Source organism: Falco punctatus (assembly GCF_963210335.1).
Source record: "Falco punctatus genome assembly, chromosome: 1".
In the NCBI taxonomy this organism is placed as follows: Eukaryota; Metazoa; Chordata; class Aves; order Falconiformes; family Falconidae; genus Falco; species Falco punctatus.
In genome coordinates this window covers 100436839-100461575 of record NC_137580.1, presented here as the reverse complement: position 1 = coordinate 100461575, position 24737 = coordinate 100436839, and the positions used below count along the sequence as shown (strand labels likewise).

General features: G+C 61.1%; 1 protein-coding gene across 2 annotated transcripts; it reads left to right on the top strand.

Annotated features, from left to right (window-relative positions):
- Positions 1–340: 340 nt before the first annotated feature.
- ELN (elastin) lies at positions 341–24551 on the top strand. 2 transcript variants are annotated; one of them, XM_080398965.1, is made up of 34 exons: positions 343–516; positions 7350–7403; positions 7866–7892; positions 8062–8094; positions 9323–9367; positions 10002–10094; positions 10518–10577; positions 10691–10756; positions 10841–10888; positions 12046–12117; positions 12359–12385; positions 12594–12665; positions 15636–15677; positions 16123–16191; positions 16470–16514; positions 16653–16733; positions 16830–16889; positions 17805–17909; positions 18002–18052; positions 19479–19610; positions 19692–19745; positions 19886–20008; positions 20120–20179; positions 20766–20909; positions 21125–21178; positions 21408–21542; positions 21714–21761; positions 22186–22227; positions 22417–22476; positions 22910–22951; positions 23353–23394; positions 23607–23636; positions 23755–23805; positions 23919–24551. In XM_080398965.1, the coding sequence occupies exons 1-34, from the start codon at positions 438–440 to the stop codon at positions 23966–23968; spliced, it is 2196 nt and encodes a 731-aa protein (XP_080255091.1). In that variant the 5' UTR covers positions 343–437; the 3' UTR covers positions 23969–24551. The 2 variants fall into 2 exon arrangements, with proteins under 2 accessions (XP_080255090.1, XP_080255091.1); XM_080398964.1 differs by lacking the exons at positions 23353–23394; positions 23607–23636; positions 23755–23805; positions 23919–24551 and adding an exon at positions 23050–23324 and having other exon boundaries at positions 341–516.
- Positions 24552–24737: the final 186 nt, after the last annotated feature.

The window sequence follows — 24737 nt, the reverse complement described above, 5'->3', positions numbered from 1 at the left end:
GGTGGGGGGTGGGAGCGGCCCATTCGCGGGGGCGCCGCCCGCCCCTGCACCCGCCGCAGCCCGCCTTGGCAGCTCCCCTGCTCCCGGCTGCTTTGGCAGGGGCGCGCCCGGATTGGAAAGAGCAGCAAAGGAGAGGAATTAAAAAAAAAAAAAAAAGCAAAAAAAAGCGGGGGATTGGGGGTGGGAAGGGGAAAAAAAAAATAACCACTGAGCCAGCCCAATCGGCTGGAGAGGCTTGTGTGTGCTTGCCCTTTCCTCATGACGTAGTGTCCTGAGCCTCTCTCCCCGCTTCTCCCTCCTCTTTTCCCCTCCCTCCTTCCAACGCCCCCCGCCCCCCCCCCCCCCCCCCCTTCCCCTCGCATCCTTGGAAGCAACAATTAAGCAGCTCTGGGATAAAACACACTGCCTGCAGGAGCACGGGGGCATTGCTTCAAGAGATGGCAAGGCAGGCAGCTGCACCCCTCCTTCCCGGAGTCCTCCTCCTCTTCTCCATCCTCCCGGCTACTCAGCAAGGAGGTAAGGAAAGAAAAGGCTCCTTCCCCCTTAGCCCCGGCCCGTGCTTTCCCCCTGCTTGCGAGGACCCTCCACGAGCGCCACGGATCGGCCGCTGCCCCCCTCGCAGCCCCCCGGGCAGCCCCACGCCTGCCGCGGCTGTATGTCCCCGAGTAGGGACAGGCAACCCCCCTGCCCTGCCTTGGGGACGTCCCTGAGGGTGGGAGGGCAGTCCCCAGGGTGCCACCACCCCGGAGGGTTCTTTGCCCCCCAGCCGCGTGTACCGTGCCCGGGTGGGAGGGAATGTCACCGAGGAGGGTGACACTGGGCAGCCCGGGACTGGCACCGCTTGCATGAAGCACTTGTCAGGGGGAGGCTAATGAGGTGCTGCATCCTGGCGAGAGGCTCGGGGACGTGCAGGACTCTAGGGGCTTGGGGATATGAGAGGCTCAGGGACACGCAAAGCTTGAGGACACAAGAGGGTCAGGGCCATGAGAAGCTCAGGGACACAAGGGGCTTGGGGACATGCAGGCAGAGCACATGCAGCTGGGGGTAGCTGCCAAGCTGCCATGGGGAACATAAGTGTGAGGGGCCAGGGGACCTGACACCTGTCACCCCCTCTCTGTGATGGCGGTGTGAGCTGGAGGGGCAGTGGGGGGGTGTGTGCGTCCCGCAGTCAATGTGTGCAAGCTGCTGCGCAGTGTGTGGCCAAGACACAGCCTGCCGGGCTGGTGCAGCTGCAGAGCAGCTCGACCCACCCAAATCGCTCTGGGTGCCTGGGGTGGCCCCTGCACCATCCTCCCTGCACTGATGTCACCATTGTCAGGTCCATCCACCAGTGCATGGCACAGGTCATGGCTCACTGGCGGGCAGTGACAGGGGCTGTGTCACACCCCAGCACATGCACATGCAGCAAACTCGCTGCTGGGGCGGGGAGGCAAAAGCCAGCACAGTGGTGCACATCCCACGGCACCGCGTGACAAAGCTGGAGCCGCCAGCGCAGCAGGTGCCTGCCCACCAGACGGCTTGCGTCTTGTGGTCAGGACATGAGCATGCACAGAGGTGGGGAGAGCAGCTCTGAGAACAGATTTATGGCCTGCTGCGCTGGCCAAACAGGGCAAGGGTCTGCGAGATGGGGACAGCATGGTCAGGGATGGGACAGCCACCTCCAGAGAGCCAGGCAGTGCTCGCCCTGTGTCATGCCGTGGAGAGTGTGTGATGGGCAGAGCCACCATCAGTGATGGGGTCGGTGCCAGAGCTGTTGTGTGAGGCTTGTCAGCCAGAGAGGACCAAGGACCAGAGGAGGGGAGGGGGCAGGACCCTGTGGACAGGGGAGGGCAGTGCCAGGGCTGCGTGTGGCATCAGGCAGCTTCAGGCTGGGCTACTCCTTGCCCAGGGCAGAGCCCTTAGGGCTCTGCAGCCAGCAGCTCCATCTGCCAGTGCCCTGCAGCTCCCTGCTCTGTCCTGCTGTGGTGGGCTCCAATGACCCTTACCACGGGCTGGTCTGACCCTGGCTGTGCAGGCAGTGTGACCTCAGAGTGGTGCCAGGCCAGGCAGCTGCCTGTAAAGCCAAGCTGCTGTTCAGTGCCTGATCTTGGGTAGCTACAGCTCAGGGTCAAGGTGCTTGGTGGAGTGCATCTTAGTCCTGGGCACTCTCCATCTCAGGCAGTGATGTTCTCTGTTGGCTTCCTGAACCACGGTGGCTTTGCTCCCCAGCACTCAAGCAGCGGCCAGCTGGGACAGTCTCATGAGGACTTCGGCCTCTGGGCGAGATCCTGCAGCAGTTTTTGAGCAGTTTGGGACTGGCGGCCCCACTCCATTCCCTGGCTCAGTCTCCAGGGGTGTTTGCTGGTTTGGGAAGCGGCTCACAGAGGAGGTGGCCCTGGCCCTGGAAATGCTGCCAGTGCTGATGGGGACACCAGAAAATGCTTCCCCAATGGAGAAATGACTAGTATCTCTTCAGCCTGATGTATTGCACGGCATTGGGCAGGCTGAGCCATGCTCCTTGCCCTGCCAACCCTCAGGGACTGAGATGGGACAGAGGCACAGCCAGGGGCACAGTGTGTGGGGGATGCCAAGGTGCTGTGGGGTGCACCCAACCTGGAGAGGGCTCAGGGCAGCATCCTCCGGCACCTGCTGCCAGTGCAGCTGCAAACCAGCCTGGCAGGAAGGGGACCCTTGAGACATCCCAGGGTCGAAGGGGAAAAAGGACCCCTGCACACACAGACTGTCCCCCTGAGAGCAGTGTCAAGGGGCTGAGCCCCAGACTTGCAGCAGTTGGCAGTAGTCGGTAAGCTCCCAGCAGCAAGTCAGGATCATCCCATGCTGCTCAGCAGAGTTGTACTGGGCACTGTGGGATGTGCATGGCTGGATCCAGGCTGCTGCCTGGGAAAGCTGCTGTGTGTTTCTAAGTGCAGCATGTCCCCGCATTTGTAGCGGGACATCTGTCCCTCAGTGCTTCCATCCATCCCTCAGTGCTTCCTGTGCTGGAGCACAGGGGTTCCTGCAGGAGCAACACTCCCAGGGGGTACAAGAGGGACACAGGTCCCAGCCCTGCAGGCTCTGGGACCACAGCAGGCAGCTTGAGTGGGTGCAAAGAGGCTGGCACCAGGTGTGCTGGCATCCCAGCCTGGGTACCGTGAAGACCCTCTGAGGACACCCAGAGTCCCCTGTGTGCCCCAGGGCCAGTAGTGCCAGTTGTGGGGCTGGGATGGCATCTCCCCTTCCCAGCTGAGTACCTCCCCACGGCACTGGCCTGCTGGGGTTGCTCCCTCTGCAAACAACTTGCAGGGTGCAGCTTGTCCGCCAGCACTCAGAGATGAAAGCTGAATGCTTGAGGGGGCTGGAGAGGAGCCAGGCTCTCGACAGCAGCCCCTCCTGCTTCCCCCTGAGCTGCTACCAGAGAGCTCGGGCTGGGATGCAACACAGCTTCAAAGTTGCTTGGAGACTGCTGTTTCCAGAACTGATTCTCCCAAGAAAGAAAAACACCAGTGGTGTGAGGGAAGAGGGGAAATATCTGTGGTGGTTACATAATAAACCTCCTCCAGGAGTGGTTGCCCACAAGTGCAGGGAGGATGGTGAGGTACAAGGTTTGGCTGCCTGGTGAGGGTGTGAGCTCATGTCCTGCAGTGGATTCTCCAGCCTGGTCTTCGTCTTGAAAGCTGTTGAATAGAGAAAACATGTATTTCTGGCTTGTAAAGGAAGCTGCAAGCAGTGGTGCAGGTAGAAATGATGCTGATGATGCAAACAGTGGTCAATCTGAAGCAGCACAAGTAGTGCAGACACAACAGTGCAGAGTGACCTGTGGTACAGAGCTATGTGAAAAAAAGTCTAGTTCCTATAAACACCGGATCCTATTCCACACCAGGACCTGAGTATCTCCAAGTGCCAAACTCTACCACAGCTGGCACACCCTACCACATATGGGTTGCAAATTCTCCTGCCTCTGGCTTGAGAAGACATCCCCAGGGGGGGGTGCTGGGGTGCTGGGGGCCAGCCCTGTGCTCTGCAGTCTTACAGCCCAGGAGAAAAGCTGGGAGACAGGAGAAACCCCCCTTCCTGGAGTCCTGCAGGCTTGGAGCAGGGACAGAGGCAGCACAGAGCTCCTTCAGTGCTGGGAGGCTCGTGGCTCAGTTTCCCCTTCCTTGATGTGCCAAAGGAATGCGAGATGGAGAGGCTGAAGGGGGTATGCCTCACCGGGTAGCAGAGCGGAGCTAGGCTATGGGCTCCGGCCCCAAGGAAGGAGAGGGCTGGGTGATGAATGATGAGGCTGAGGAAGGACAGGGACTGGCTGGAGAGCAATGGCCACAGCCCAGTGTGACCTCAGGGAGCTCGTGGTGTAGCTGCTGCCGAGTGCGTGGGCTGCTGTCAGCACCTGAGCTGTGGTGGTGCTGCCGATGGGTGGGACTGGTGGTGCTGGGGTGAATTTGGCTGCTGGTCCTCAGCTGGAGAGCAGAGCAGGTCAGAGAGCCCTGTGCCCCCTGGCAGTGCCCACACCGGGGAGCAGACCCCAAGGTGAGATACGGGCACTCCCTCCCCACTGGGATGAGTCCGGCTTTGCCAGCACCACAGCAGTTTGTAAAAGAGCTTCAAGGGAAGTCCAGAGCTGGCCATGTTTGGCAGCAGAGCTGGTCAGGGAGAGTGGCAAGGGAGGGAACAGCCTCCTGCAATGCTCCTGAGAGAAAACCTCAGCTCCCCAGAGACGCATGGCATCTGCAGCCCAGCTATCCCGCTGCCCCCAGCCATCCCGGCTCCTGCCAGGACTTGCTGACCGCCTCTGCCTCCTGATCTGGGCATGGAGATGGTTGATGAACCAGCACATCCCCTGTGATCCTCCAAAAGGTGCAGATGAGCACAGCACCTTGGCCCTGGGATGGTGTTTGAGGGATGCCGAGGGAGGGGGAAGTAACAGTGGCACCACAGGGGGAGCCCCCTGCCAGGGTCTACAGTGTCCAGGAGGGTGACAACAATGAAGGGCAGCTGTGGCTGCAGGCATATGTCACCTGGAGTGTCACTTGGACCTTTCTAGGGTCCCCACACAGCCCAGGAAGGCTAAAAGCCATCATGCCTTGTCCCAGCTTCCCCAGGGGTCTCTGCCAGGCAGCACTGGCACAGCAGGACAGAGGGATAGGGGACCTCAGCCTGGGTCCCCAGCTGCCTGGTGTCACCCCAGCACTAGGGACCTGGCCTGGCTAAGCACAGCAGGGGCCCTCCTGCTCGGTGGGGGAAAGTCACTGGCCCTGGGCATGGGGGTTCCTAGCCGGATCCTGGCCATCCTGCCGGCTCTCACTCCGAGCAGCAGTGGGGCATCCCCTCCCAGCAGGGTGGGTTGGGGAGGGCAGGCGATATGTGGACGCTTGCTCAGAGTTTGTTTGGAAACAGGCAAGAAGTTGGGATTTGTGTTTCCAAGCTGGGGGTGGTGGGGTGGGTGTGGGGTGGGTGGGGGAATGTGCGGGGAAAATGAGCTGCTCCATAAACCCCTGGCTGGCAGCCGGGCTGGGCTGTGCTGTGCCAGAGGGGTGAGCTGGCTGGCCTGAGTGATGACCGAGCACATGTCCCCTCCACTGCAGGGGATATCAGCTGCTTCAGGGCTGGATTCGACCTCCAGCCCCAACAAGGCCCCGGGAGGTGTTTTTTTGGGGCACAGGGCTGAGCCCCACTCTTTGGCATCACTGGGGCATATGGGGGCTGTGTGATGTGTCCCGGCATAGGTCCTCTGCCGATGGGTTTGTGGGTGTGTGTCCTGCCAATGCATGTGTCCCAACTTCTCCTGTGCATGCAGAGCCAGACATCCCCCTTGTATGTGTCCTGACACACGTGTGGGTGCATCCTGGCACTGAGTCTTCTGTGCGGCTGGGCTGGGGGTCCGTCACAGGTGCCCTGGGTGGTGGGGGACACAGGTGAGCAGGGCTGAGGGGACAGCCTCATCCCTGGCATGTTGCAGCGGGCAAATGTTGGGGTGAAGCAGGGTGCTAAGGAGCACAGCAAGAGGGGACTCCAGAGTTTGCACCACATCTGAGATGGAGATGTGCAGCACAATGTGCCCCCCTCCCTGGCATGCCAGCTCTGCCACCTGTCTGGCACCTGCCTGCACTGGCTGCCCTGCTCAGTCCCAGGGCACCACACAGGCTGTGATGGTGTGGCCAGGGCTGTGCCACTGCACGCACCCAGCTCTTGGGGGTGTGTTGGGTCCCCCAACCCTCACTGAGGTGCTAAGCCTCAGAGCAGGGCAGCAGGTTCTCAGGTCCCAGCCATGTCACCACAGGGTCCCCAGTGCCTGTCCACCCTGAACTCCATCCCCTCTGCCCAGAGCAGGCAGGAGAGCTGGGTGCAGCTTGCCTTGGGGTTGCTGGCTATGGCAGTGCTGCACTTGCCTCTGGCAACCCCCAAATCTACTTGCCAGCCTCACTGCCAGCTGTCCTGCAAATCCCACTGCAAACCCCATGGCAACTCCCCCAGTGTCAAAAACATGCTCCAGCGGGGATTGGAGCATCCCTCTGCCTTGCAGCCTCCTTGTGCTGCCAACCCTCCTGTAAGCTGCCACCCCATCCATAGCCCTGATGGAGCAGGGGCGACCACTGAGGAGATGGCTGCCTGGTGGTCTGCAGAAGACATACCTTTGCCAGGGTCCAAATGAGCCAAAAAACATTGCTGTGGTGTCTGAGCATGAGCTCCAGATGTCCTGGAAATTGGTGGGATCTGGGCAGTTAGCTTTGCAGAGATGGGCAGAGGCATGCAGGTGGTTGGGTGTCAGCACTGTCCTCCCAGTCCAACAGCAGTCCTGCTGGCCTGATCTGGCTCTTCCAGCTGGCAGCTCAGCAGGTAAGGCAAGGCAGGGCAGGCAGCATGGGCATGGGGCAGCCACAGCCAAGCATGCTCAGGATTGACTGGGACCAGTGAGGTCTGTGGGCATGAACTGGGACAGCCTCACCCTGTCATGCATGACCATGCCTGGACCTGTCCCTCCAGAGCCATGTGAAGCTGGAGGTGATGGAGATGGCACTGGTGGTACAGGACAGGTTTTGGGAAGCAGAGCTGGACACCAGCTAGCCTCACTCCATACCAGCCCTGTGTCCCTCTGTCCCATGCAGGACCAAATCCTGCTGACATCTCCACCAAGATGTCCTCTCCGGCTCCCAGTTGGGGCACCTCTAAGCCCTGTCACCACTGTCATACTGGGAAAACTGTGGTGTGCAAGAAAAGGCAGGAACCTGCCTTTGAGCCCTGCCCAGGGCTCTGCATCCCACCCCCACCTGCAGAGAGCAGCTCCCTATCCCAGGGAACGTTCCCCCACCCTGACCTGCTGGATAGACTTGGATCCCTGGGGAGATTTTAATGATTATTGTCTCTTCTTGCAGGGGTCCCTGGTGCTATCCCTGGAGGGGGAGTGCCAGGAGCAGGCTTTTTCCCAGGTAAAGGGGTCCAGGCAGTGTTGGGGGGACATCACCTGGCTTGCGGGGATGGGGCAGATGCCTGGGTGGTCCCTGGGTGCCTCTGAGCCAGCATGGAGGGCTGGGGACCTGCCAGCCAGGATCAGGGGCCATGGGGACACACTGTTTGGCTGCTCAGCCCTGGGTGGCTGCACTAATGCCAGCCTCATGGCATGGGGACAGAACTGGTGGCAGTGCCAGGCTTACACTGGGTGTCACTAGCCCAGGGCTGGCACCTACACCTTTCCCAGCCCTCGCCATGGGAGGTGCTCAGAGGTCACAGCCTGTCCCCGATGTTTCAGCCAAAAGCTTGGGGGCATCCTGGGGCGGGGAGGTGCCCCATCCCCTTGTGACCCTCTCTGCCTCCCCATGGACCCCTGGGAGCCTGGCATGGGTGGTGGGTGCTCACGGGGATGGGTGCTAAGACTGTGCTGTTGCTTGCAGGTGCTGGGGTTGGAGGTTTGGGAGCAGGTGAGTGCTGATACCCCTTTGCCCAAGGTGTGCAAGGATGGGGAGGGGGGCAGCACCCCCCGAAGAGCTGCCTTGTGGTGAGCAGGGGGTCTGCCACGAGGCTGGCCCCATCTTGCGGGATGCTCAGAGGAAGGGTGGCTCTGACCCCTCTCCACATGTTCTCCCTTAGGACTTGGGGCTGGAGGAAAACCTCTCAAACCAGGTAAAAAGCCTTTCCTTGGTGCTCTTGCCATCTCTGGCCATGCCAGTGGACAGGATATTTCCTGACCCCTGTTGCCCTCATGTTTCTCCCACACGGCCAAGGGGTACCCCCCACCACTTTCTGCACTGCCTGGCCACACTAACCCCTGCCAAGCCCCCATAGCCACAGGGGAGCCTTCCTCCCTCATGCCCTGCTTTGGCGCACTCCCTTCTTCCCTTCAGCCCCCACAGACTTCCCTTTTGGGGTGCTTGCTGCCTGCAAACCTGTGCCAAAGCTCCTCAGGACGATGCAAAGCCAGGCAACACTCACTCAGCCCCACTGGGAGCCCATGTCTGTGGGAAGCTGGCAGCACCTCTGCCTGCCTGTGTTCGTGGCTGAGCAGCTTTTGCTGGGGCTCCTGCAGCCGACGCTGGGGTTTGTCTGGCCTAGAAATGAGGGGGTGAGAGGGGCCGTCACCGGGAGAGAGACGAGATGCTTAGCAGGAGGATGCACAGCCCAAGGGCACTGAGCCTGGGGCATGGTGGGGAGGTGCTGGGGCAGCAGGGACTGAATGTACAGGGGGGCAAATCTGATACCAACAGAGATGCCTCATGCCTACCAAGGCCCAGGGACAGATGCTCTTTTAGGTGGAGACCAGGGTCTCCCCTCCCTGCCCAGCCCAGGGGTACCCGCGGCGCCCCAGGGTAGGGGCACGCTGCATCCCCCCGGCCCCCCGAGCCGGCTTGTCTGCGCGGCGGGAGCGCCAGCCCGAGGCGGGGGCCGGCAACCTCCGTTTACTCAGATTTCAGCTCGTGGAAAGAAAAACAAGGCCCTTTATTTCGGCATAATTAAAACCAACCGCGGCGCGGCTGTGAAGCCCCAGCCGGAGCAGTGTCTGTGCCCCGAGCCAAAGGCACTGGAATTTGCGCCTGGAGGGAGCCAGGACTGATTAGCCCCAGATGTTGGAAGGCAGCGCTGGCCCGAGCCAGAGGGGCTCATTCCTCAGCCATAAACATTTCGGCTCGTCCCCTCGTGGCCAGGCAGGGTGGGGGGATGGGTGAGGCAGAAAGGGATGGGATGGGGGACCTGGATGCTGGCACCGGATGCTGGCAGGCATGTTTGTCACCCTTCCCGGTGCCCAGCCCGGAGGCATGCTCCTGTCCCAGGGGGACCTGGTGCAACAGGATGCTCCTGCTCGTCTGGCCCTGGCTGTCCCCCCCACCGTACCTCATCCCACTTCTCTTTCCAGGGGTCGGAGGCCTCGGGGGACTCGGCCCACTTGGCCTGCAGCCAGGTGAGCACAGACCACTGGCTGCCCCTGCTCTGGGCTGTCCTCAGGGTGATGTCCCCAGAGAAATACCTTGGGGACAGCATGTGGCTTGTCTCCATTGGGTGCTCTTTGTAGCCTGCCTGGTGGGTCCCTTCTGGGCTGGGCACCCTTCCCAGACCCGAGGGACTGGCAGCTGCCAACAGGAAGCCCTGTGGTCTCCCACCATCATGTCAACTGTGGCTGGGTGACCCCAACCAGCAATAGGCAAGGAGGGACCTGGGGTCCCCGCGGGGTCTGCAAGCAGAGGGACAGTGCCTGCACACAGCTGGTCAGCCTGCCACGTGAACCAGTTGGCAGGGACCCGGGAGTCTGCAGCAGCTGATGACACCACAGGGTGCCCTGGGTGGTGCTAGCACAGCTGGTGACGGGTAGGATGTGGATCAGAGCAGGTATTTGAGGGGATGCAGGGAGAAGCTGGTGCAGGACAGGGCAGTGCCTGCTAACCCCTGCCTTGCCCAGCTCAATGCCAGCCCTGGCACTGCCGCGCAGCCCCCCATGGCTCACCATTCCCTGCACCCACTATGGCCAGCATGGAGGGCAGGTTACCTTCTTGCCAGCTGCTTTTTGGGGATGCTCATGCTGGTTATTCTTCCCACAGGTGCTGCGGGTCTCTTTCCTGGAGGTGCCTTTCCTGGGGGCGTCTTCCCAGGCGCTGCCTCTGCTGCTGCGCTCAAGGCTGCTGCAAAAGCTGGTGAGTGCTGGGGGTGTCTGATGCAATGCTGGGCCAGGCAACGCTGGGGCTCGGGCAGCCCCCAGGGAATCCTGGTGTTTCCTGGAAGCCTGGTTTAGGAGAGCTTTCCCCATGGAACTGGGGGGCTGTAAGTGGGAGGGTCTGCTTTTGTGGGGATTCCCACCAATTTAGAGGGACCCTAGCACATCTTGGTATGCCAGGAAAGTGACATTGGCCAAACCTGAGCCCTCAGGAGCAGAGAGCACCGAGCTGCCTGGTCTCTGTGCCCAGGTCTGGGGGACTTATCCTTGGTACTGCCTCAGGGTGTCCCCTTTGCCCCCAAGAGCTGCCCTGAGCTTGTCCCTTCCTTTGGCATCACTCCGGCCACCCATAGCCCAGCAGTGGCATCTCACACTGGTGCACTCCTCTTCCCAATGCCTCCAGGTGCTGGCATTGGTGGCGTGGGTGGAGTTGGTGGTCCTGGTGGCCTCGGGGTCTCCACAGGTAGGAAATACCCCTTGTCCAGCATAGCCAGTCCTGGGGCAGACTTGTCCCCATGCCTGCCAGGGTGGGCAGGAGCCGGTGCCTGGGGCTCAGGGGGTCTCTGCTGCCTGCAGGTGCAGTGGTACCGGGCGGGGTGCAGCCCGGGGTTGGTGCAGCAGGGAAACCCCCCAAAGTACCAGGTAGGTGCACGGCCCCAAAGCTGGGGCCAGGGCGGGGAATGGCTCTGGCTGGGTGCTCATCCCTGTCTTTCTCTTGCCTGGCAGGTGCTGGGATTCCTGGAGCTTTCCCAGGTGGCGTGCTCCCTGGTGCAGGTGAGCTGGGGGTCCCCACCCCACTGGCAGCACCTCGACCTCTGAGGGTGTCCTCATCTGGTGCCAGCACCCCGGTTTGAGTTTGATAGCCTCGTGGCCAGCTGCACCCTGGGCATTAAAACACCACTCCTGCCTGCCCTGCCCACACAGGCAGAGCACCCTGTCCTGCAGAAGGCTGCAAGCAGCCCCATGCTGCCCGCCTGCCTAACGCCCTGCCTGCCCCATCACTGCTGCACCCTGCAGTTTCCAAACCCCTTCCCTGGGGCCATAGTGACATTTCCACCACGCCAAAGGCAGGGGGACCCGGCATCTCTAGGGGCCTTATGCCAAGCTCCACGGGAGCAGGCGGCATCAGCTCTGGGAGAGGAGCTGGCACAGACCAGTGGGGCTGGCTTGCCCAGCCAAAGGCAGCATGGGAAGGAGGGGGAGGAGGTGGCAGAGGGGGGAGAGGAATTCCTCACTGCAAAGTAATTTGGGGGAGGAAAACTTGTGAAAAAAAGATGTTTCGACATCGTCAGAAGGAGAAGTGTGTTGCTGGTCAGGAATGTCTTTTCCGTGTCTGAAAACATGTGAGTTATAATGAAAGACATTTGTAAAAAGTAAAAAAAAAAAAACCCAAACAAAAAAACCCCACCCCAAACTCAAAAACCCAACCCAAATGACTGCAAGGCCAAAGCACTGCCTGTTGCCCCTGGAGGGTCAGGGCTCAGCGGACAGGACCCTCCCACTCCCCAAAGAGCCCCAGCATGCACGAAGCAGTGCACATCACTGGGGCAGAGAGCAATGCCTGGGCTTGGCTATACCATGGCATGGGCTGGTGCTTTGTGGTCACGAGTGGGACTCACTCATGGGTGCCGTATACCCTGCAGGCACCTTGGGCTCCTGTGTCGGCAGCCTGCCCCCTGTCTTGTAAAGCACAGGCAGTCCCAGGAGCAAACCCTTCTCCAGCAGCTCTGCCCGGGGAGTGCGGGGAGGCTGGCATAGGGGGGACCCAGCAAGCCCCTGGGGGATGAGGGTACCTTGTCCCAGGGTACAAGGGTTAGTGCTGAGCCAGAGATGGGTGACAAGGGTTTGGGAGCTGGGTGCAGGGGGCTTGGGTACCAGCAACCCCACAATGTCCCACTGTGCTCACCTGGCCTCTCCGGTCTCTGCTGCAGGTGTCCGCTTCCCTGGTGTAGGGGTGCTGCCTGGAGTACCCACAGGTGCTGGAGTCAAGCCAAAAGGTCCAGGTAGGTCCCCTCGATCGCCTGGAGACACTGGGGTGGAGGGCACATGCAGGACTGGCTCCAGCTCTGCCCTCATCCCCATCCTGCTGGGGCTGGCCCCAGCCCATCCTTTGGGGTTGCAGCCCCACAGGGCACATGGGTGAGCAAAGCTGACCTCCAGCTGAGCCCATGCAGCCCACTCAGATTAGTTTGGACCCCAGAAACCAGCCTTGGCTCATGTGGGTGCCTTTGTGTTTCTGCCTAGGAGCAGGAGCCTTCGCAGGAATCCCTGGTGAGTGTCCTGTCTCTCTTGCCCGTCCTTCTCTTCCTTTCCAAGCCTGTTCATCACAGCCATGGCCTCCACACACCAGAAGATGCCTCAGGGCTTCCCAAGCCACCTGCTGTCCTCTCCCGGGGTGCCCTGGGGCGCTCCCCTCTCGCAAGGACTGGTGGCAGCCTGGGTGCGGGCTCCAGGTGAGAGTCTGCTGTTGGCTTTGCAGGACTGGGAGGTTTTGGAGGTCAGCAGCCTGGTGTCCCTCTGGGGTATCCCATCAAAGCTCCTAAGCTCCCAGGTAAGCTGCCACAGCCAACGGGGCTAGGGGTGAAGGACCCCCAGCAATGCCAGGAGATGGACCTGCTGTTCCCCAGGGCTAAGACGTGGTGCCCCCGGGTCCCCTGGACCTGGCAGTGCCAGTGCTTGCCCTGGGACCACAGGACAGGGCAAGGGACACTGGGCAGGTGTGTTCAGCAGCAGCCCTGCCTATCGCAGCCCTGTGGGCAGCTGCCTGGATGCTGCTGCTGGCCTTGCTCCCAGCCTGTGAGGATGATGCTATGCCTCTCTCCAGCTGTTGTAAGGTAGGAAAGAGTGTGTTCTGGGGACATGCTTTGGGCCAGGCAACCCCAGGCTGTCCCTGCCAGCTCCACCTGGCATGAGGCACAGCCCTTGCAGGGACTGTTTGCTTTCTGTGGCTCCAGAAGTTGTGCCAGGCATTGCTGGGCATTCACCTGGGCCAAAAGTCCTGGCTCAGGGAGGTCTAGCCAAGGCTACCAACAGCAGGCAGGCAGTGGGGATGAAGATCCAGACAGGTGTCTCTCCCCACCGCCTGCCCAGGGAAGCCTGGGGGTGCTCAGCACCCTTTCCTAGGCTGGGCTGCTCCAGGGACATCCATCTCCCAGCCCTGTGCTGGATGCCAGCTCTGCCCATTCCCCAGCCAGCCGTGCCCACACAGGGACAGTGCCAGGATGGACAGTGCCAGGCAGCCAGAACCGGGTGCTGTGCCCTCCAAGGGCCATGCTGCCAGCTTGCTGGTCCCAAGAGCATCCCCAAAGAGGAGGGCAGCCAGGTCTCGGCAGGGGCCTCCATCCCACACTCCTGGGGTGCTGGGAAGTGATTAGATCCACGAGTATTTTCCCACTTGCCGAAACAAATTGCTGCAGGCAGAAAAGCCTTGGCAGTGGGAGCCCACCCCCAGGGAGCAGGTCCCACGCCGTCATGGGCGCTGGCCCCAGCAGCTCTGCTGGCTTCCCCCTGCCGGGGCCCGTGGCCACAAATGACAGCAGAAATGCTTGGCCCACATCAGCTTCCTTCCATGGAGGCAGAGTTGCACTCGTTAGGGCGACTCAGCCCCGCTGCCATCGGATACTGTCTGGCCTCCCTGCTGCAGCCTAACCCCAGACTGCCTTTCATGCGGTGCCTGGTGCGGAGAGCTAACTGCCGGCACATGGCACGGCCGTGCCTGGCTTCATCCCGTGGCGGCCCCACCAGTGGCCTGCAGCCCGGACAGGACGCTGCTGCTGGCTGACCCACTTTATGGGGAACCTTCGTTAAATAAATCCCTTGGCCAGGGACCACCATCGGTACGTTACAGCTCTTGTGGGGAACAGCAGGACAGTGGTATCTCCAGCTGTGGTTTCAGCTGCTGGGTGCTTCCTGGCACCCTGGTTCTTCCCAGGGTGCTGGGAGATGGCAGTTTGTCACCTCTGAGGGCTTGGAGCTGGCAGTGTGGGGACATACTGGGCTGGCTTTGATGCTGTGGATGGACCCAGGGGCTGTCACACAGTCCTGCATCCTCTGCACTGTAGCCACAGTAAGACTGGGCTGAGAGGGGACGAGGGGACAGCAGGGAAAATAACATTTTCAGGAAAGTCTCCTTTTTGGATGATTTGCTCCAGATGCCCCAGCCATCTCCTGCTCTGTGCTCAGGAGGTGGCCCTGGGGCCACCCCAGTTGCTGGGGCCACAGCCTGAAGCTGTGGCTGAAATCAGGGTCCCACCCAATGCCATGGGGATGGGGACTGCTCCCCACTGCCTGGCTGTGCTGGGTGGCATCAGTCTGTGTGAAGCCCTTTCCACGCCAGCCAGTGTCCCCATCAGCCCTGAGCCCCTCCAGGAGTGCTGGTGGCATCCTGTGCCAGCGCAGGATGGTGGCACAGCCCTGGGGCGGAGGCTGCTCTCTCCTCCATCTGGAGCTGCTGGGGAGCTGGGCTTGGACTTGGCAGAACCCTTGGAGACCCAAGGGCTTGGCTTTTGACCCCTGGAGTCACCTCCACAGTGTCACCCAGTGCTGCAGCTTTGGGGTGAGCAAGGAGCTGATGAGGTGCTGCAACAAGGGGGGTCCCCAAGGCAGGGGATACCCGGCACAGTTCAAGGCTACTGCAGCCTGGAAAGCCCCCATCTTCCAGCAATGCTGTGCTGGTGTGGGACATGGTGGGTCAGGCTGGCAGGGTGAAGGGAAATCTGGTCCCCACGTGCTGGCTGGTGGGTGGGGATAGTGTCCCTTGCCCAAAGAGATGCTTTGCCATGAGCAATCCCGTCCTGGCCACAGGCAGTTGCATCCCTGCCCTGCGTGCAACCCCCTCCAGTGGGAGGGCTTGCTCTACGTGCTGCTCAAGCTGTCCCCATCAGGGATGTGGCAGCCCATCACTCCTCCTCATACTACTGCCAGCAGTGATGGGAGCTCGATGCTGCTGGCTCCCAAGTGCATGGTCCCTGCCATGTCATGAGCATCTCCATGTTGTCCTGAGTGGTGGGATCCTGCTCTTTCACAAGGAGACATTTATTTCCCTGGCTGCGATGTTCCCACTTGTAATCCCTCCCCGTCCCTTCGTGCAGACCTCCTAATGAGGTCACGTTTCAGCAGAGGCTCCCAAGCCCTGATTCCAATTAAAACCTTTAATTTGGAGCTGGCGATGGTGCAGACAGCTGGGTACAGCTCTTGCCGCAGGGCTCCCAGGGGACCCCCTGCTGAAGCAGGGTCACGAGAGGCTGCTGCAAAACTGGCTTTGGGCACCACAGCCCTCGGCACGGGGCTGGGAGTGTGTAGCTCTTTATGGAGACGCTGCTTCCGAGGTGATGGAGAAGAGCACCCCCTGGCTTGGCTCCATCATGGGGGTTTGTATCTGGGAGCATTTACTATCCCAACGGAAGGAGCCTTGAGGGCTGGTGCTGCACAGACAGCTGGCAGAGAGGGGCTACACCGCAGGGCAGAGGGGGCACGACCACCGGCAGCCAAGTGCTAACCCGCCACCTTCTCTCCTCTCCAGGTGGCTATGGATTGCCCTACAGCACTGGTAAGCTGCCCTACGGTGAGTGCTTGTAGCCCTTGCTCCACGGTTGTAGCTCCTCATGGCTCTGCTGACTGCTGCCGTGTATGAGGGGCATCCCGCTCCTAGGGTGAGGTGGTCCCTCAGGGATGCCTGTGATGCCTGTGGACCTGGCTGGGAGCGATTGGCTCTGCCGGCACCCTGCGCCAGGGGGCTGGGAGCTGTTAACCCGCAGGCATGCTGTGGCACCAGCAGCAGCTGGCTGGCTGGCTGGCTTTCTGCTGGGACACGTCCTGAGCTGTGGCCAACTCCAGGCAGGGATGTTTGAACTGACATCTCAACTAGGGGGGAGCTGGCATCCCCCTCCACACCTCTTGATGCCAGAGACAGAGGAGATCCTTTTGGGCTGAGAGTGGCTCCATCTGCCTCATCCCCCTGCCTCAGGCCAGTGCCTGACCTGTCTTTGCCTTTCTGTTTGTGATTGCAGGCTTCGGGCCCGGTGGGATAGGAGCCGGCATCGGGGCAGGAGGAAAGGCAGGGTACCCCACTGGAACAGGTACGCTCCTAGGGAGGAGACTGGCACAGGCGTGGCGGGGGGACTGAGCACCATTGGTCACTTTGCCAGTCCTTGGATGGGATGTTGGGCACTGCCCAGCTGTCTGGTGGCCCAGGGTGGCAGTGTCACCCCAGGGACAGCCTGGAGGGGGCATCACCTCCTAAAGGAAAGGGGGTGGATGCTGACAGGAGGGGCCAGGCCCCAGGGTCCCTGTGGGATGGGGGAGCTGAGGTGGGAACGGTCTCAGGACCTCAGTGGCTGCCCATATCCCTCCCCAGGAGTCGGAGCACAGGCAGCAGCAGCAAAAGCAGCAGCGAAGTATGGTAAGTCACCCTCCGTGGGCACATCCATCCCCCATCTCTCCAGAAGGGCATCTGCTCCCTCCCTCCCTCCCAGGCTGTGGGGATGCTGCTCATGTCCCCACATCACCGAGCTGATGATTATGATTTCCACTGCTGCAGGAGCCGGTGTCCTACCTGGGGCTGGCATCCCGGGAGTCGGTGGAGTGGTACCTGGTGTCGGTGTGGTCCCAGGAGCTGGAGGTGAGGCGATAGCAGGGCTTGACCCTTGACCCTGGGGATGAGGGAGGGTCATCTCCCCCTTCCCACACCTCTGACTCTCTCCCACTACCCTGGCAGTTGGAGGGCCAGCAGCAGCAGCAGCAGCGGCAAAGGCAGCAGCAAAGGCAGGAGCGTTTGGTGAGTTCCCTGCTGTCTCAGATACATGCTGCAGCTGCCTGAGGGGCCAAGCTTGCTTTCAGGGCACGGAAGAGCTGTACATTGGTGCTGGGCCTGCACAGCTTCGCCACCTGCCCCTCTACCCTCTGCCCTATCTCCTGGGCTGCTGTCCCAGTCCCAGCCCTCAGCCCCAGCATCATCAGCTACTTGCTGGAGCTTGGGGCAATGGAAAGCCACTCTTCTGGAAGGCAGCAAGGTGCAAAACCTCTCCAGGACTGCAGAGAGGCTTTAACCCCTTGGGGGCAGCTTCCAGCAGCCTGTTGGAAGAGCAAAAGCCTGGTTTGCAAAAAGCAGTTTTTTCAGTGATGTCTGTGGGGCTGGCTGGGCCACCTTGCAATGCAGCAGCCTGACACGGGGGCAGTACGTCCCCATCGTGCATGGTTTCTCCATAAGAGATGTGATTTTTCTGTGCTGGGCTCTGGCAGGGAGTCCAGGGAAATGGCCTCTGTGACGACCCATCATTTGTTAGTGGAGGGATGCACTTGGTGATGCAGACCTTGCATTTGCTGCTCCCCTCATTGGCTGTTTTGCAGGAGGAAAACAAATATCAAATAACCACTTATTGGAGCATCGAAAGGAAATGTGTCAGTCGCAGGAGCAGCTGGGATTTACAACCATGGCCTTGGGAGACCTTGGGGTCCTCAAGCTCCTGGGTGACTGGGTGGGCTCCAGACCCCTGGGTTGGGTGTAGGGAGCTGAGAAGCCCAATCCTGGGCACATCCCAGGTCCCCTGCACAGCTGGTTTGGGAGGTGTGGGGAGCCCACCTCAAAGCCAGATGCCTGGGAGCCTCCCATGACACCAGGGGAGACCATGTCCTCACCAGTGGCATGGGGTGTTCTGGGGTGTGTGTGTCTCACTGCTCTGCTTCCCTCCAGGACCAGGGGTGGTGCCTGGGGTTGGCGGTGTCCCAGGCCTCATACCCGGCGTTGGCGGTGTCCCCGGCTTGGTGCCTGGTGTTGGAGGTGTCCCTGGGGTGGCAGGTAACTGTTCCCAGGAGCCCTGTCCCCACTGCCTGGCTTTGCAACAGGCACAGGGACTGGTGGCTGAGGGTCTGTCTCTCCCTTGTCCATAGGAGTCGGAACGCCGGCAGCAGCGGCAGCAGCAGCAAAGGCAGCTAAGTACGGTATGTGCTGTGCTCAGGGAGCTCCCAAACAGCTCCCCAGGGACCCTTGCTGACCCTCTCCACCCGTGGCACCCAGGGTGCCCCAGGCAGGCAGGTGTCCCCTGGGGATCACTCCTGATGGCTCATTATGGGGAGGTATCTGGGGACTGGGTGCACACAGCCCAGCTCCCAGCTGCTGCACCCAGGCTTGGCTTCACCCCCAGAGCAGTACCTTCTCCCTCCATGGGGTTTTTGCAGGCTGCTTCATGGAGGTGAATGGACGAGACCAAACTTGTGTCTTGGGACTTTGTCTGAATTCTTGGGTTTTGTATGAAATCCCTTTTCCTGGCAGCACACCTGACCCAGGGTCTGGTACTTGCAGGCTCAGCCTTGCTGCCCAAGTGGGCAGAGATCCCTGGCAGAGGGATCCCTGCCCAGGGTCACTGCCTTCCAAAAACCTGGTGGGATCCACGAAGTGCATCTGACTTGGGTCTAGCAAGACCCAGATGCCCAGCAGGCATAAGCACACCCAAGGGAGCTCCAGTATCCAGCAGAGTGAGGGATGTGGCCAAGCAGAAACGAAGCTGGGAGCCCTGGCACAGAGAGGAGGAAGGGCCCTGAGGCTCCATGCAGGGCTGGAGGATCCATGTGCTGCTCCAAAAGGCAGTGCCAGAGGTTACATGCCAGGTTCCAGGCATGTATGATGATATTGCATCAATACTGCAGAGGCTTGAGAGTCCCCTGGGAGCAGCCATGCTTGATGGCTACTTTCCTTCGGGGGCTAAGCTGTTGCCGGCCATTTCTTCTATTTCTCTTATACATCATGTATAAAAAACCCCCACTACGTGCCCAGGAAAGGATGGGATTTAGGGAGAAACTTGGCAGTGACAAGTTAATGAGTGTGTGTCTGTGGTGGGGTGCCAGGCACCTGCTGAGCAGGAGGCCATGAGGACAATGCCTCTGGCACTCAGCCCTTCCAAAAGTGACCTGATGCTTGTCCCTGTGGCAATAACAAGTGCCAGCAGGTCAAGGCTGTCACTTCCTGGGCAGCTTCCCAGTCTGGCCAGTACCCAGGGCACTCAGCTGTTCCAGGCAGCTACTGGAGACCATCAGCCATTTCTTCTCTATGGCCTGTCTGGCTGCAAGGCTTGATGTCCCCATGATAAGGACCATCTGGAGCCCTCTGTGATGATGAGGATCATCATGGTCCACTGTGCTGGTGACTTCCCAGCCTCTCTTTTACAACAGCAGATTTCCCATCCTTGCTGGGGCCTCTTGGGAGACGTGGGACCAGTCCCTCCCTTGCACCACTGTGCATTTCTCCTGTGATAAGGTGGTGGGGTGCTCTTCTCACCATGCCATGGTGACAAGAGCAGACTATGATGAGGTCTCACCTTTCAGCTGTTGCTGTGACGAGATCTAACTTCTTCCCTCTTGTTGCCTGCAGGAGCTGGTGTCGGTGTCCCTGGCATCGGTGGCGTCCCTGGTGTTCCTGGCATCCCTGGTGTCCCCGGTGTGCCTGGCGTACCCGGTGTGCCTGGTGTGGCTGGGGTTCCTGGCGTGGTGCCTGGTGTTGGAGGTGAGTGGATAGGCTGGCATGAGCCGATGGGGTGGTGGTGGCCTCGCCGCTCCCCTGACTCTCTTCCTTCTGTCCCCATAGTGGGTGGCCCAGAAGCAGCTGCGGCGAAGGCTGCAGCAAAAGCCGCAGCATACGGTGAGTCACTGTCATCCTTTCCCAGGGAGGGATGCTTGCAGGGTGCGGGGCACCCCTGGCTCTGTGGATGGCGGGGTGGTCAGCAGGGCCCCTGCCTACAGAGCCTGCCTGCTTGGCCACATCCCTGAACCTCCCTGCAGGTGCAGGGCGTGTGCCCGGTGTCGGTGTGCCCGGTGTCGGTGTGCCTGGAGTTGGCGTGCCCGGAGTTGGTGTGCCTGGTGTCGGCGTGCCTGGTCTGGTGCCTGGAGTCGGAGGCATACCAGGTGAGATGGTGTCTAAGGGATGCTTGGGATGTCCCCAGATGTGCTGATTGAAGGGTACTGACATGGCCATCATGATCCATCACTGCCCCTCATGCTCTCCCTCTCCCACAGGTGTCGGAGGTCCAGCAGCTGCTGCTGCTGCCAAAGCAGCTGCCAAAGCAGCCAAGTACGGTAAGCCAGGGTCTCTCCGGGTTATCCCATATGTCCTGTCTCCTACTGCCTCCTCACCCCAGGCTGCTCCCCTTGCCAGGGATGAGGCCCGGCACTGCATGGGATCCCGGTGGGCTGGGGCGAGGGGTGAGCTCTCCACAGGGCTCTATGTGGAGTGAGGCCCTGGCTGTGTCAGGGGGTGCTCTCCAGAGAGCTGGTCTGCATGGAGAATCCTAAGTTCACTCTCCATATAACTTCTCATACATTACTCCATCTACCTTCCCATAGAAGACCCACCCATCCCATCGCCAAATGGTTACATCAATATCCATCGGTCCACTCAGCTGTCCATCCATCCATACCTGAATCCATCCATCCATCTCACCATCCACCCATCCATCCACTCACCTATCCACTCCACATCCAGCCAGCCACCCCAGCATCCATCTACCTCATTGTTTATCCATCCATCCATCCATCCATCCACCCACCCATCCATCCCATCCTATCCATCCACCCAACCCAGCCTGCCATGCCTTTTCAGCAGGCTCCTTCCACCATCTTTCTTCCTGAGCTGAAGCCCAAATCCTTCCCTCTCTCCTTGCAGGAGCAGGTGGCCTGGCTCCCGGCGTGGGTGGCCTGGCTCCCGGCGTGGGTGGCCTGGCTCCCGGCGTGGGTGGCCTGGCTCCTGGTGTAGGTGGCCTGGCACCTGGAGTGGGTGGCCTGGCACCTGGTGTTGGAGGTGTCCCAGGTGAGGAGGAGGAGGAAGGTGGGTGGTGGTGGCAGGCTGGCTGGGGCAGGGGCAGATCTGGGGCAGGACAGGCATGAGGAGGATCTTGGTGGTCTCCAGTAACTCGTGGCCATCCCTTGGGGAATGCAGACAAGGTGGGAGGGATGGGGTCTGTCCAACGTTGCTGGAGAGGACCCACCGAGAAACACTGAACCCCTCTTGCTGTGTCTGTTCAGGGGTCGGAGGTCCAGCCGCAGCAGCAAAAGCAGCAGCAAAGGCAGCCAAATTTGGTGAGTTGGCCAGAGAAGCCCGTTGCTCACGGCTCAGCCCACAGCAGGCAGCCCTACCTGCCCAGTAGGCATCTGGGGTCTCCCTGTGAGCCCTGCTGTGGCACAGACTGGTCCAGGGGGAGTTGGGGGCCTTCAGTGGTGGGCACTCCACAACAGACAGATCATGCCACAGGAATATGAACATCACACAGGGATCACCCCCATGCTGCCTCACACCCTCTCTCCACAGGTGCTGGGGTTGGAGGGGTGCCAGGTGCGGTGCCTGGCGTTGCTGGAGTGCCAGGAGTGACGCCTGGCGTTGGTGTTGTGCCCGGGCTGGCGCCGGGTGTGGGGGTACCCGGCACTGGCATCCTCCCCGGGGCAGGTAGGTGCTTCATCACACCCTAGTCGGGGACCTGCTTGGGGACAGTGATCGCTGGGGATGCTAAAAGTCACCAAGCTATGTGGAGGGATGCAGGTGGGATGGGGGGTAGTGGCACATGGAAGGGGTGCAGGGGTGACTGTCCTAACCGTGGTGTCCCCATTTGCTTTGCAGGCATCCCCCAAGTAGGAGTGCAGCCTGGTGCTAAACCTCCCAAATTTGGTACGTAGCTCTGTCATGCTGCCCCACGTCCATGTGGGTAGTCACTGGCCAATTTCCTCCATGTGGCTGTTGGGGTGCTGGCCTTGCTTCATGTCCCCGTGTGCCCCCTGGTGCCCTGGTGGAGGGTGGGCCAAGTGTGGGAGGTGGCGTGTTGTCACCCATGGGTGCAAAGTACCACCAGGGCCCCCTCCTGTGGACTTGCTGAGGACATTTTTCTCCCACTGTGCATTCCCTGCAGCAATGCATCGTGCAGGGGGGTGAGTCCCCTCTGGGTCTCCTTGATCTGGATGATGTGAGATGGATGCCAGCAACACCCAGGATGGGTGTCAGGGCCACCCCAGCTGGTTGAGAACTGGCTGAGGGTGCCCCGAGCTGTTGGTGCCAGGCTGTGGGGGGATGGGGGTTAATGGGCTCTCTCTGGCAGGTGTTCCCGGGGCTGGAGTCCCAGGAGTCGGCGGCATCCCAGGTAGGTGCTGGTGGGAGCTGAGCCCAGGCAGTGGGGATGTGCAGGCAGAGGGATGCTCTGCCAAAGCGGGGGGGAGTGAGGCTGCCCGAGGAAGGACAGCCACACGTAGCGCTGGGTGAGGAGTAGATCACAGATCTATAGATGATGCTGCCTGTCCTCACTGGTGCTCACCCAGGATCCCCCTCATAGGTGGCCTTGGAGTTGGTGGGCTTGGAGCTGGTGGCCTTGGAGTCGGTGGGCTCGGTGCTGGTGAGTGATGCTGGCCCTTAGCATCAGGACTTCCAAGGGCTGGGGTGCAGGGAGCAGAGTGGCAGTAGCATGCTAGCAGAGTGCCAAAAAGGAGAGAGGATGTAGGGGATGCAGGGTTGCTTTTGTCTGCTCCAGTGGCGGCGCAGTCCCACCCCACACTGTCACTGTGCCCTGTGCCCCATCTTGTGTCCGCTGCCTGCCCTGCTCCCGGGGTATGATCAGAAAGGAATGCCATCACCCAGCAGGTACTGAGGGCCATAGCACCAGCATTGCCCATGCCATGGGGACAGGGCACGGTACTGTACATTGTCCCCAACATGTGGAGATGCTGGTTCCTGCCTGGGGACCCTCTGGGCTCATAGCAGAGTCTGGCTGCAGCCCAGGGGGCAGCGAGCCCCAGTGGGGTCTGCACTGATGCCCCTCTCTGACACAGGGATCTTGTATCCAGGAGCTGTTGGGAAACCTCCCAAGCCAGGTAAGGAGCAGGGGCTGTTCTGGCTGGGGATCTGGAGCGGTGACCCCCATCCCTGTCCCCAAACTCCCTGTCCTTATCAGGGCTCTCCCATTCCACAGGTTTTGGTGCTGGGGGGCTGCAGCCAGGTGAGTGCAGCAGTTTGGGGCTGGGGTGGGAGCATGTCCCTTACCATGCTGTGCTCATCCCCGCTTGCTGTCCCCACTCTGCTGCCATCCCCTGCTGGGCACCACACTGTCCGGGAGGGCACCCTGAAGCCAGACAGGTGCCATGGTGCAGACAGGGGCTTTTGCAGGAGCTGTCCCTGCAGTGAGGAAGGGTCCTCAGCCAGAATGTCCCCAGCTAGGCAGGGCTAGGGTAGCACTGCTGTCACAGGCTGTCACTGGCTGTTGCTTTTTCCCCAGGAGCTGGAGTTCCCGGCTTCGGCGTATCACCGATATTTCCAGGTACCATACCCAGCTCGGCACCTTGGCACACACCCGGGGCGCATCTTGCTCCCTGGCTGATTCACGGAGACATGCACAGCCCATGGAACACGGGGACATGGCCGTGGCCTGGGGGGGACCCAGGGAGCTGATCCGGGGGTGCTTGGCTGGGGGTTGCGGGGCAGAGCAATGTGGGTCCCGGCTGAGTGCTGAGGGCTTTGCTCTCCTTTCAGGTGGGGTCGCTGGCCAGCTGGGATTCGGTGGTGAGTGTCCATCCCCCAAGTGGGGCATTTTTGGGGGTGGGGGATGCATATCTCCCCAGCACCCAGCAGCCAAGTGGGGTGGGGGTCCCACTCATCCTGCTCTGCCTCCCCCCTACAGGGAAGCCCCCCAAGCCCTTCGGAGGAGCTCTTGGTGCCCTGGGCTTTAGAGGTAAGTGCTGCCGCCTAGTGACTCCCACCTCCTGGGGCCGGCTCCTGCACCCCGCCCCCCACCCAGAGGTTCGGGGGGTGCAGGGGGGGGCTCACCCTGTGCATCCCCCCCAGGTGGCGTGGGCTGCGCACAAGGGAAGTACTGCGGGAGGAAGCGGAAGTAACCACTCACCATCACTGATGACCTCATGAACTTTGGTGCTACTGCATGGTCCAGAATGTACATCCCAAGCAAAGCTGAGACACCCCCCCTCCCCAAAACCCTGGACCCCCGCTCCCATCGCGGGGCCATTCCCGGTCCCACATTCCAGGAGGGACCCTGTGCCTCTAGCAGCACCTGTCCCCCTGCCAGCCCCTCTGTCCCGGCAGGGAGTGCGGAATAAACTGCGGGGAGCAGCTGTCCCCCTTGGTGCTATCGCTCCCTGCGGGATTTGGGAGGGTCGTGGGGTGTCACAGCCCCGCCCCCCCCCAGCCCAAGAGTTGACCCCACAGGGGGAGGGGGCAGGATGAGGGGTACCTCACATTGGAGGGAGGGAGGGAAGGGGGTCCCAGCGGCAGGGAGGGATGTCCCCATCGGCCTGGCCTCCCCCCACCCCAGCCAGTCCCCACACTCCCCCCAGCCTGGGGGGGCCACAGGCAGGAGGGGCTCTGTCCTGTCATGTTACTCACTTTGCTATAACTGGGTAGGACGCCCTATATGGAGGGACTCGCTTCCAACAGACTAATAAAGGACAAGTTTTTAAAGGACTCTGGCTCTTTTCTGTGTCCCTGACCCCTCTGTGGTGGTGGCAGTGACAGGTGACCCAGGCCAGTGGGTGGCACTGCCCCATGTCCTGTGCCCATGGGTCTGCCTGAGCCTGGGGATGCACTGGGTCCTTGGTCCAGGGATGTGGTGTGGCCCACTGCATGGTCACAGCCCTGGGACACAGTGGG

Coding starts and splice junctions, on each gene's coding strand:
- ELN (XM_080398964.1), top strand. CDS start 438: ATGGCAAGGCAGGCAGCTGCACCCCTCCTTCCCGGAGTCCTCCTCCTC. Junction 10,578..10,690: donor TGGCCTCGGGGTCTCCACAG/GTAGGAAATACC, acceptor TGCTGCCTGCAG/GTGCAGTGGTACCGGGCGGG. Junction 20,910..21,124: donor TGGTGTTGGAGGTGTCCCAG/GTGAGGAGGAGG, acceptor GTGTCTGTTCAG/GGGTCGGAGGTCCAGCCGCA.